The following is a 13,109-nucleotide window of genomic DNA, read 5'->3' on the forward strand; positions in this document are numbered from 1 at the left end:
AGGTGTAAATAATTGACATGTGGGCCAGATGTAAAATGTAGTATTTGGCCCAGATGTTGATACTTGATATGTGGGCCAGATGTAAATGTAGTATTTGGCCCAGATGTTGATAATTGATATGTGGACCAGATGTAAATATAGTATTTGGCCCAGATGTTGATACTTGATATGTGGGCCAGATGTAAATGTAGTATTAGTCCCAGATGTTGATAATTGATATGTGGACCAGATGTAAATGTAGTAATTGACCCAGAGGTTGATAATTGATATGTGGGCATGTAAATTTGGCCTTTCTTGACCCAAATTTAAAATATATTTTTATTATTTTCAAATAAAGAAAAAATGTTTACCAATCAGGTCGCTTTGAGAAAAAGCACGCCCATTGCACACCTTAAGTGCAATGATTCATGGGTTTATCAGTTTTATTGCAGCCGTGACACAACATATCTGGCCCAGTTTAGGCTCAGTTATGGGTTATTAACTTGGCTGAGACTTGGCCCAGATATGGACCCTGTTTGGCCCTTGTCTAGAAGCCAGACTTGGTCCAGTCATGTACCGTAATTCACTGTAGCATGTAGGCCAAGAAAAAGCTGATTGAGTGGGCCAGAGATATTTTGCTATGTGGGTTCATAGCATATGTAAATATCATCCCCAGCGAACACAGCGAAGATTTGCATTGAGGAGATGTCTGATTACCAAGATGAGCCGGTGAAAATGGCCAACTTGAGAAAGATTAACAGCTTTCTAGCATGCATTACCATAGAGGTAAAATATGCTTTTGAAAAAGTCTTTGACAGTGTAAAAAGGCTTAACATGATATGAAATTGTGTGCTGCTGACGATGTGTGCATCACTTCTGCTCCAAAATATATGTTATTGTTACATTCTTTGTGGTACCAATGTGTTTACTGCACTTATTTAGCAGTAAAATTAGCTCGGGTGCTAATATTGCATTATTAATGAAATTAAAGTGCTGACAATGACTTGACTTACAAAAATTTAAAGTCGTTCAACCCCTACCTCACAAAAAAAAAGCAACTGGATAATTTTTTTTCCTGAGTGACTCTTATTTGCTGTTGAGAAAATCCTATGCTTTTAATGTTGTGCAGAGAGTTCTTAGAAAAAGAGGACGTATGTATGGGTGCGGCCAATGAAGGATTGGAGAATGATTGACAAGTGACGAATTCCACAAAACTCCACCTGTTAATATCAGCTATGTATAAAAGAGCAAATCAGGAAATTAAATTTGTTGCGCACCCTTAAATGTAACTCTTCTATTGCATAGGATAACAGATAACAGGATTCTATATGAATTACACATTTCAATCCAATGCTAATATGTTATACCTTGGAGAAAAACCTCTCCTGAACTTTTTTTATTGAACATGCGTGGAATTGACTAAATATTCCAACAACTACAATGCTTAAAAAAGTGAAAGAATCTTAGGAAATGGTAGGAAATGTTTATTCTGACCACAAGAACGTTTGAACCAAAAGAACAATATATTAGATGTGTTACAAATCTGCCAGTCCTATTATTACCTTTAATACATGCTATGACACAACATATATTACATAACAAGTGTGTTTTATTACATTCAATCCTCTAAACACAAACAGGAGGTGGTTCTATAGAAAAATAACCGGTCTTATATTGATAATGTAGTTTGTGCTGGTTTGTTTGCACTAAGAACTTGTTTTTTTCCCCCATCAATCTTCCCTGAGTGGTTCCTTTAAAAATATATAGTTGTTAACATAAGACAAAAATCAAAAACACTACATTTTCATGATAAATATAAACCTTTGTAGATAAATACAATAGTTATGGGAAACTGAATTAAATAATTTGAGCCTATTTACATTAAAAATAAAAGCTTGGTGTAAGATTAGGTCATTCGTTTTTTGAAATAAGATATTTTAATAAGCAACAATAAGCATTTACATACACACACACAAAAAAAAAAATCTAATTAAAATAGACTATATGTACATAAAACATATTAGAGTAAAGAATCCTGAAAAGATTATTTTTAATAAAATATTTAACAACAGTTTTTAATACTGGTAATAATATTAGTACTAAACACTATTATCAAATCATGACTTCTGAAAGATCACGTGACACTGAAGTCTAAAGTATTGATGCAGTAAATTCAGAATTAAGAATAGTGTTGTCCCGATACTGAGATTCAATACCAATCGGTACTGAAATTTCTTTTTAAAAAGTCCATTTCCCCAATAAACAGCGCTGATTTTCCATTGTGTTCAACAGAAATGACTGTGATTGGCCCAGAAGGTCATCAGTTCACCAAACTCGCTGCTGTTTTACTGTGTAACAAAAGAGCTTAAAATCACAAAAAGGCGACACTCAATAGAACGTTCCATTGCAACAGCAGCGCCCAGCAACAGCCCCGTGATTCTGCCATTTTGGAGTGAATGTGATTGGCTGTCCATTGGATCTAATTGCTGTCGCGATGGAAAGCAGCTGCTTGGTTTTTTAATTTATTTATTCAAAAAGCGCATTAAAGCTGAGATACAACCTCAAAGACGACATTACAGCACTTACTATCACAATCATCAGCACTTTCAGTTTATTTTACAGACTTATAATATGCTGTTGTTCTATTGGAATTTTCATTCCAAAATGGCTGCCACGCCATCTAGTGGCTGTTTCCCAAATCGCACTAGAGTGTCGCCTCTTGGTGATTCTAAGCTCTTTGGTGTAACTACAAATACAGGGACACTGGAGCGTTTCAAAGCCACATTGATCAGCTGGTCTGTTTATAGGCTGACATACGAGCAATCCGCTGATGAATCTGACTGATCTTATATCTGTTGTTACACCGCTGTAGATGTAGTATTTTGGGAAATTTTCTTACCCCTTGGTTTCGAGTATTGTCCTGACAAATCTCCGTTTCGAGGGGTATCTAGCCCTTCCACTTAGACCTACACCTTCAAGCTAAAGAGTATTGGGACATCTCTACCCCTTCAGGTGAATGCGCAAGATGAGGGGTAGGGGTAAGAGGAAGGGCTAAGGGGTAGAATTGGAATTCGGCCTAAGAGACTTGTTTCAGAAATCTTATCATCAACCCCAAACTTTTATCAATAACATACAAAGTAAGATTTACACAGAAGTAAACCCTGCTCATCTTTCTCGAACGAGACCCAAAGTAAATTAACACTTAAGTGAGAAAACATTAAAAAAAAATTGTGCTTGGAAACTGCTGGGAGCGACAGATTAAAGTTTAATTAGCCAAACATTTTGCTTTTAACTTGATCAGGCAAACGTAGGTCAACATCACAGAAATGGTCTTCAACGATTAAGACAGAAGCGCTAGACAAAACATGACCCAACTAAAAAACAAATTAAGTGAAAATCCCAAAGACATGCAGTCCTTAAACTCACAGCGTCTACCTATTACCACACATCTATCTGGCAACACTTGCAAGGACTCATTACTACGTTCCTTCTCTCCGGCTTGCGGATCTGACATTGCGGAGGTTATAATGAGCATCTCACACAGAGTTTCGCCAACAGCAACATCACTCAACAAATGCCAGCCAAACACAACAGCCAGTGCTCTAGTATAAATCTAGCATTAATCTCCCTCAGGGAAGAGGCCGATCCCGGTGGAAAACTCCAGTAAATCCCACTTACACGTTTCTCAGGCGGATCACAGCACCTCAGCAGGAATGTTTCCCTCGTCCTGATCAGATGTTCTAGATGATAACTTAGCTATTCTAAGGCAATACAGCTGCGCATCACGGAGAAAAGGGATTTCTAAAATCACATGTGAAAGTGGGTCAACGCACTTTACCCCACTTTTCTCGTCATCGCTGCATAAAACACTGGTAAACATGGTATGGATTGAGAATGCATTGCACAAATAGAAGTATATAAAAAAAGAAGATTTAATCATTTACTCAACCTCACCTTGTTACAAACCCATTCAATCAATTAAAAATGTTAATGATTATTATAAGAAGATCATAAAATAAATCTATATGAATAAAGATGTTTAATCCAAGTGTTCTGGCAAGAAATAAACCGCTTATATGAGATTTGATGTAGGCAGCGCATGTCCAAGCTCGGTTCTGGAGGGCCGGTGTCCTGCAAAGTTTAGTTCCAACCCCAATCAGACACACCTGGGCTAGCTAATCAAGCTCTTACTAGGCTTTCTAGAAAGCCTTCCTTGGCTTCCTTGCAGGTGTGTTGAGTTAAGTTGGAGCTGAAATCTGCAGGACTCCGGCCCTCCAGGACTGAGTTTGGACATCCCTAAGGTAGGCTTTTATCACACATAAACATTGATCAGCAAACAACGTGTACAGCATTTAAACGAGGAGATGGAAGCTCACACATACTTCCTTGACACACGGAGGCCAATGAGGTTCATTCCTGCATGTCACATGACAACATTTGAGTTTCCACTAGAACCAATGAGGTTCATTCTTGCATGTCACATGCCAACACTTGAGATTATGTGAAAACCAATGAGGTTTATCTTGTATGTCACATGACAACATTTGAGAATACACTAGAACCAATAAGGTTCATTCTTGCATGTCACATGACAACATTTACGATTTCCCTAAACCAATGAGGTTCATTCTTGCATGTCACATGACAACATTTGATTTCCACTCAAACCAATGAGGTTCATTTTGTATGTCACATGACAACATTTGATTTCCACTAGAACCAATGAGGTTTATTTTGTATGTCACATGACAACATTTGATTTTCATTAGAACCAATCATGTTCATTCTTTTATGCCACATGACAACACTTGAGATTCTGCAAAAACTAATGAGGTTCATTGTTGTTTGTCACATGACAAATTTTAAGATTTTCCTAAAGCCAATGAGGTTCATTCTTGCATGTGACATGACAACATCTGAGTTTCCACTAGAACCAATGAGGTTCATTCTTGCATTTAAAATTCTGTCACAAACGTCACAGCGACTGCTGAAATGTTCCCACCAATATTTGAATTCACTTTAAAAATTTGCGCTGTCAACATGAACCTGGCCATTGGGTTATATCACCTTCTCTATTCGAGTCCTTCTGTCCCCAAAACTCAAATGAACATTGTAATTGGCCATGCCTTTCCCTGCTGTGACATGTAACGTGTGATGTAGCAGCGCCTAAACTGCAAAGGGGATTTTTCCTGTGCAAGAACAAGGTGTGTAAGGTGGGTGACACGCAAGTGAGGATGGTGGCAGCAAAAAAAAAAGGTGCACATGAGAAGCTCAAATTTGCTACTAAAACAGTCCGTCATAATAATGGTAACATTAATGCTAGCATTTTTTTCCCACTGTGACTCTCACTCTAACGCTATAGAAGGCTGATATAGTCCGTGTATAAAATGGTCTGAAAACTAAAAATAAACAATACACAATAAACTACTAAATGTACAAATATTGATAATATGATTCCTGTCAGTTCTCATAATCCCTCAGAGTAGGCTAGCATGTCATATTTCACAGGTGGTTCAAAGGTCCCCACCAATGTCAAGAGCAAACCTGCGCCCTGGCTTATGTGTGATGTAAGATGTGCTTTTGCAAGAGCCAATGAGGTTTGTTGTTGTGCATCAAGCAGATATGGTTGAGCTTCTGTTTAAGTTGATTCCTACTGTCTGTGAACAAAAGGCTAAATTAAATAAATTTATTAAATAAAGCAAACGTGCCTCTTCAGAAAACTTGGATTCAAATTTGGTTAAACTTGGTTTTAACTCTTATGGATGTATTTTACAATCGCCTTATAAATGTTTTGAAGTGTCAGAGTGAATAAACCTTGATTGCAGGGGCAGAACTTGTCTTATAGGTTGGAAATGACATGAGGTTGAGCAGATGAAGGAATTCTCAATTTTGGGAGAACGGTCAATTTAAGAAACGCTCAAAACAAAAACGAAAAATATGTTGTGCAATAGAGAGATAATGGTACCTTGATGTGTCTACATCTGTAAACAACACAGAGCGGCATCATGGGGTGGAAAAGAAACCTCGCTATGATTGGCTGCTTCCAAACCTGCTGTTTAAGATCAGTTTGATGAAACACCTGCCTGAGAAACTCTGATTCACTGCTTCACTTAAACTGCTAAATAAAGCAGAGTCTTTGTCTTTCAGTAACTTTAGAAAAGCACCAACAGCCTCAGTGGTGTAAATGACCAAATAATATCTGGAGCATGAGAACGCCACACTGATAGCACCTTTACCAACAGGCCCTTTCTGCCTCGATGAACTTGTGTGCAAATAAAACTTGCGTTTCACTGACGATTTATCATTCACTCTGACCCTCAATCGTCAGGAATGGGAGTGTTGCAGTTGCCGTGATGGATGTGCACTGGTCCGTCACAATGATAATACAGCTGGAAGACGTCCCCATACCCATGATCCCTCCACCAAGTGCAAAGCTGCCGGTTCCAGCCACAGGTAAGAGGGTAAAACAGTTCGGTGTGCTCCATCCCGATCATGGTAAAGAAGTCCTGATCTCCCAGGTGTCCCCGGAAGTGGTATTTATCTGCAAGTCGGGCCACTCGCTCAGGCTCCAAGAGCTGGTTGTATACAGTGGAGCGACGCATGGAGTCCAGGTTTAGAAGCATTACGCCACTGTTGAAGCCTGGCAGACCGTCTGGAGGAGGGTCACCTACACGGGATTTGGGATTTTCTTTGCGGTACTGCCAGAAAGTGTGCCTACAACACACAGAGAGAACAACTCTTTACTTGGTAAACAGGTGACTCCTACTACTCAAAATATATCTTGTCCCACTCGATGTTAACACATAAATTAAAGGGTTAGTTCACACACTAACCCATGTAGTTTCAATCCCCTATTGAAATTAAGCTATTTTAGATGAAACCCTAGAGCTCTCTCATTCTCTATAGACAGCAATGAACAAGAAAAGTAACCAAATATATTGTTAAACATGGTTTTAATGGTTAAACTGTAATCATACGAATCTCCAAGAACACTTTTATCAAAAACAACTTCACCAATGTCTTTTCGGCATATATGATGCGTTTACCATTAGTATTTATACTATAATTACTGTATATTCTCTGTAGTACACACATCAGGATCTACCACAGATGAGAAGACATTGGTAGAAAAAGTGTTTTTTTTCACAGTTATTTGGTGCACAAATGTGTTCTTGGAGCTTCATAAGATTACAACTGAACGCACATGGAAAGTTTACTCAATATTTTTGTTTCCTCTTACAATTAATGGAAGACGAGGGAGCTCTCAGATTTCATCTAAAATATCTTATTTTGTGTTTTAAGATAAAAGAAACTGTCATGGGAGTTGAAAGAGCACTAGCATGATTAACATGTAACAAAATGTTTATTTTTGTGTGAACTAACCCTTTAATTTGCGCAGGTGTTGATAAGAGGTGTGGCTAGTATTTAAGCGATTAGACCAGGGGTCACCAACCTTTTGGAAACCGAGAGCTACTTCTTGGGTACCGATTAGTGTGAAGGGCTACCAGTTATTAAATAACACATTTTTCTTAATTTACTTTTAATTATATGTTATTATTAATTTTTATTTTTTTTAAATGTTATTATTATGTTATTATTAATAATTAATAATATTCATCTATGTGAAGACATTGATCATGTTAATGATTTCTTACAGTAGTTGTCAACAATGATTTAACAAGTTAGATAAATATCAATATTCAACATTTCATTTGTCTGAAATTGTTTTTAAAGTTTTTTTTAATATATAACTTAAAGTAATTTTCAAATTTACACCAATGCAAGTGTGATTTAAAAAGAATATTTATAAAAATATTAGATGTAGCTTACTCATGGTGCTATGGTGAGCTATTTTTAGAACAGGCCCGCGGGCAACTCATGTGAACCTGGCGGGCTACCTGGTGCCCACGGGCACCATGTTGGAGACCCCTGGATTAGACTAATCATTTTCACCATCTGAAAATATGATCAAATCTAAATATATCACACTGAAGTCCCAAATAAAATATTACAATAATACAATTACTTTTTTGCATTTCAAAATAAGCATAAAATCAGTTAAAACAATTACATTTAAAAAAAAAAAAATCTAAAAAATAAAGTAACTGTGAAGCAGATGTTCTAGTACTTGTTTTAAGAGAAAACATTTAAAGGACAGCATTTGCAGTAAAGGGAATAACAGAAGCAGGGCTGCACGATATTGGAAAAATCTGACAATGTGATATTTAGTTTTTCTGCTACGTATATTGAGATATGAATACAATTTGAAATAGCTGACTTGAATAGCTCTTTCGGGGGAAAGAAATCTTGAATTTAGATTGATTGGAGGTGATTTTGTAATGAGTGTGTATCAAGTATAAAAAATAAACAGTGCTTTATGGCTTTCCAGAGAGTCAAATAGTAATCAAGTAGAGAAATTAAATAATAAAATACAAAAGAATAATGTATAGTCTTCACTGTAATTACAATTCAGTAAAATTATTCTTCATTAAACTTGAAAATGTTGTGCTTTGAGCCTGAATGACTTAACTGTCTTGAAATGCCTTTTAAACACATGCAAATGAAAAGTTTTACGTTATGGTTATACTTTGCAATGACTCCACAAATCTCATGCATTCTCAACTGTTATGCTGATCAATTATAATCCCAACTCAACATTGCATATCCTGCGATGTGACTACTGCGAACACACACATCATGATACTGATGCTGAAACGATATATTGTGCAGCCCTAAACAGAAGCCTTAAACTTTCTCATACTTGTGAGTGGGCTCTTGTGCTTCTAACACCTAGCAACCAGTCAAAACATCCTAGAAACTACCAAACAATACAAACACACCCACTCAGAAAACCAAAGCAACCACGTGACTTTTTTGCAGCACTACTGCACAAAAATATGACTATGCATGTTTTTTTCCTCAATACATTTTTGCAAATAAAGCTGTTCTGATCTCAAGAATAATAACAAGGTGGAAAATAAACTGCTGTTTCAGGACGGTGGCTGTTCACTGTAGAAAACAGGTATGCAGAAAACACTGGAGAAACAATAGTTAGGGTGCAAGATTCATAAATCATATAGATGCTTCAAGTAAAAATAGACATGATAGCAAATTCCTTCATTTGCTTTACTTTTACAACAGAGATACAAATCCATGACTGAACAACGCTAACAGATGAAATGTAAATTTGTTATAATTACAAAATCACTTTCTTAAGTTGGAAACCACAAAACGAGACGTAAGATTGACCAAGCCAACACTGTAAAATAAAGATTTCATTTCAACAGAGAGTGAGCGACTTCTGGTGACCTCCGTCTACATGAGCGACAGCGACCATAGGCGACAAGGTGGTTGGGAGAAGCGATGAGACAGTTGAGAATCCTTCAACTTTATGCAAATGAAGAGTGACTTTCTTTAGCGACAGCCAATAGGAGCACCAGTAGAGCTCACGTGATCCTCTCTCAACTCCATCTGACGGGTTGCATTCTCCGTGCTGTAGACCTACACCAATGGTGTCCAAACTCAGTCCTGGAGGCCCGGTGTCCTGCAGATTTTAACTCCAACTTGCCTCAACACACCTGCAAGGATGTTTCTAGAAATCCTAGTAAGAGCTTGATTAGTTAGCCCAGGTGTGTCTGATTGGGGCTGGCACTAAACTTTACAGGACACCGGCCCTCCAGGACCGAGTTTGGACATGCCTGACCTACACAGACCTGCGTTTACCGCAGATAAATAACTGAAATGACAGAGAACACATTTTTTTCTTGATCATCTTTATAATTAAGCATTTTATGTTCTGATTCTAGATGTGCGCACACTAATGTTTTTCTAGCTACAGTATACAGTATAACAAATTAAGATTATCCAATTGTGTTGAGGTAATTTATCAGGTTTACTAAGCATTTAACCCCAAACTCCTAAATCTTCTACAACTCTACAACTACATCTTTTCATTCAGAGTGGTTTCCTTGTAAATAAAGTTGAAGAGGGAGAAATTACACACAAAAAAACAAAGAGCATATAGAAAAACAAGTTTTGTCTATTGAAAATATTAGCCTAATAGAATTAATTTTTCCTTCACTGCACTCTAAAAAATGGCATTTTTTGTCATTTAAATTTAGCGGAAGCAAAAGATTTTTGGGACAGCTAATGGCGAGTTCAGACTGCAAGATTTTCAAAATAGTCGTGTCACGGATGTTTTCACACTGCATGTCTATCTGGGATGGCATTCCATCGCTGCTGTGTTTACATTGCAAGATTGATCGGCATCAGAGAGTTTCGCACTGCATGATTTTAAAACAGAAAGAATCGCAGACAACTTTGTCTCAGTCCACAAATTACTTCTCACAACCAAACACATGTGAGAATGCAAACAACGTGAGATCACATAGTATATATTTTGTTATTAATCACGTGATGAGAAAGAAGCCCTTTACTGGGGAAGAAAACGCACTTATTTTGCTCCCCTGGCCTTTGAAGGGAATTAGCAAATTCTCTTATTTTTTTCTTTTTCGACCCAGCTGTGGTTTTGCTCAGTTGACAGGTCAAACAGACACGAGTGCTCCTGCCAAATTTACACTAGTTTTTCCTCAATTTCTTAGATCAAATAGACTAAAATGAAGCATTTTAACTTCTCCTCCAATCTCCAGCTGGCCTGCAGATACCTATACTAGTGAGTGCTGAACTCTCATTGGATGTAGGTAATCGCTGATGTTATTTTTTTTTAATCAGAACACATTTCATATGGCATGATATGAATTGCCGACAGCTCTAGATATTTAACATGCCATGTCTGATGCGGGTCAGTGACTCATCTACAATTCTCTCAGATCTTTGATAGTTCACACTATGTGATTGTTTCTCACGTGAACGAGCACAGATTTGCCAGTGTTCTCAGGCATTTGTTGCGATTTCTCAAAACCTCTCGGTGAGTGAAAATCTGGGCTAAAATCATGCAGTCTGAACTCAGCATATGACGATTTAAGCTGTTTTTACTTCATTCCTTCAGGTTGAAACAACAAGGCATGGGACGATAACCGTTTTCAAGGTATACAGTGGTTTGGAAAAGTCAAGGTTTTAAAAACGTCATAATGTTCTACTATACTGTTCCTAAGGTATGTGTATGATTTTTTTTATTTACCTTTTTTAGGACAAGTATCTCCAGCAGAAAAAAAATATCCAAAGATGCCATTTTAAATTGTAAAAAAAAATCTTTGTTTTTTAAACATATGAAGACAGCAGAAGTCAATAATTGATTTGAACTATTTAGCCTGACATGTTTACTGCTCCAAAATATTTGAAATGTTTCTTAAAATAAAATATATTGTGTTCAAAAGGGAAAAAAGTTTTTGTTTTTAACCAGACATTTGAAAAGAATATATTTTAGAGCAGTAATTACAATACCGCGAAACCGTGATAATTTTAATCGAAGGTTATCATACCATTAGAACCCTATACTGGCAAATCAATTGTTTAAAACCCAGCATTTTTTCATAGTGTGCATAATTTAAATATGCATCGATTATAATTAAAATGACTGTAGTTATTAGTGAAGAGCAGCAAATTAATCTCTATTTTTATTTTTTGTTTAATTAACATTCAAAAACTGAAGACTGAATGTGTATAGGGAGGATCGGCTCAGTGTTGATGTTACTGCCTTATTTCATAGGATAAAAAATATGGGAGAAATGCATTTAAAAAATATGATAGTGGGATAGAATGATTAAATATAAAATAATCCTGTGAAAAACGAGTAGGTTGACAGGTATGGTGTTTTTTTGAGAGAACCAAGATTTTTCTGTGATCTGGACAGACTTTCGAGCACCACGTTCTGCTTCTAATGAAATCTTCAGAGAGCTGCAGGCAAACTTATTGAAAGCAGCTTTGATCCCTCAAGTCAATGGCCTCCTGCAGGGCTTCCTCCGAGCTTCTCCAGAAGTTCACAGATGCTCCCTTACTCTTAAAAAGCTCAAGCTGAGCAGGAAACAACAAAGAGATTTCTGAAGCTGCTGCTCCTGGACGTTCATTTGACTGCAGGAAAGCAGTCCCAGACAGGAGGAAACAAGCTAACGGCATTTATCCTTCTCTTGAAGACTCCCGTTTAGTGAGACTTCTGCTCCTGTTCTTCTCCCAAACCCCCAGTGGATGGAAGTAAACATGAACGCACCTGCGACCTCAACTCCAACACTTTTAAAAGATTCCTGCTCCTCCATTAAGTCTGTTTAAGGTATAACGATAAATTGTGGTCCTGTTTTATATTAAGAAGCCTAAATTAATAGGTAATTACATTAATAAATAATTACAACTTCCTTATTGTGTTCATATTGTTTCGTTTAGCACTTATGTACTGAGATGGGATACAGGTGAAGTAATGAAAGGTTTGGTGCTATGGGTGGGTTTAAAGGCGAGTTAAAAGTTTTAAAGGCAAGCTAGAATGCAAAAATCACCCCTATAAGGGGTTTGTGGCAGCAGTGTGTGAATATAATCAGCCTCTACTAGTAAAAATGTATTTATTTTTTTAATAATCACAATTTATAAAAACAGTCGGCAGAAACACTTTGATTGACATTCTCCTTTTGTACGTGTCATCAGATGGGGAAAGATCTACCCATTAGTGACATCTCTCCCTCTTTAGCATAGGATGTTAGTCTTATTTTTGTAGCTCCGCCCTTTTTTGAAAAGAATACATAACAATTACAAAATACAACTGAATTTAAAGTGACAGTCACCAAAATTGCACGATTAGGATCAAAGCCCAAAAGGAGCAGTTTTAAGGAATTTTAAAACTTTCTTTGTTTGATCAGAGACATATTTTACATCTTGTAAAAAGAGGCATAATAGGTCCTCTTTAAGGGATGGGACAACAGTGTAATTGTACATTTAATTACAGAAACTAATGACAGATGTAATTACATGCAGATAATTGTTTTTAAAAATAATTAAAATGTAAAAACATGCATGTACATAATAAAAGCAATGTATCAAATTTTTCATTTAAATCAATTAAATAAATATAAAGTGGGACCTCAATTGTACTCTTTTGTTAAAACTCTCATGTTTTATGAAATGAAGCCAACATAATTTCTTGAATACTTTTGTAATAAATTTATCTTTTTTTTTATAAACTAAAA

General features: G+C 36.7%; 1 protein-coding gene across 13 annotated transcripts in view; it reads right to left on the bottom strand.

The window, feature by feature from the left end:
- Positions 1–13,109, bottom strand: part of xxylt1 (xyloside xylosyltransferase 1) — a 235,678-nt gene that overhangs the window by 150,936 nt on the left and 71,633 nt on the right. For 9 of the 13 annotated variants that reach the window (XR_012387263.1, XR_012387261.1, XR_012387262.1 and 6 more), the window contains exon 5: positions 5,945–6,693. The exons of 2 other annotated variants lie outside the window; for them this stretch is intronic. Coding sequence is in view for 1 of the 11 variants with exons in the window: in XM_005155853.5 (XP_005155910.1) it covers positions 6,297–6,693 (397 nt within the window). In the remaining 10 variants the exon portion in view is untranslated. Of the gene's footprint in view, positions 1–1,448; positions 6,694–13,109 lie in introns of those variants that run through there. 2 more of the 13 variants (XR_012387255.1, XM_005155853.5) reach the window with 2 other exon arrangements.

Source organism: Danio rerio, chromosome 11, assembly GCF_049306965.1.
Source record: "Danio rerio strain Tuebingen ecotype United States chromosome 11, GRCz12tu, whole genome shotgun sequence".
Taxonomy (NCBI): Eukaryota; Metazoa; Chordata; class Actinopteri; order Cypriniformes; family Danionidae; genus Danio; species Danio rerio.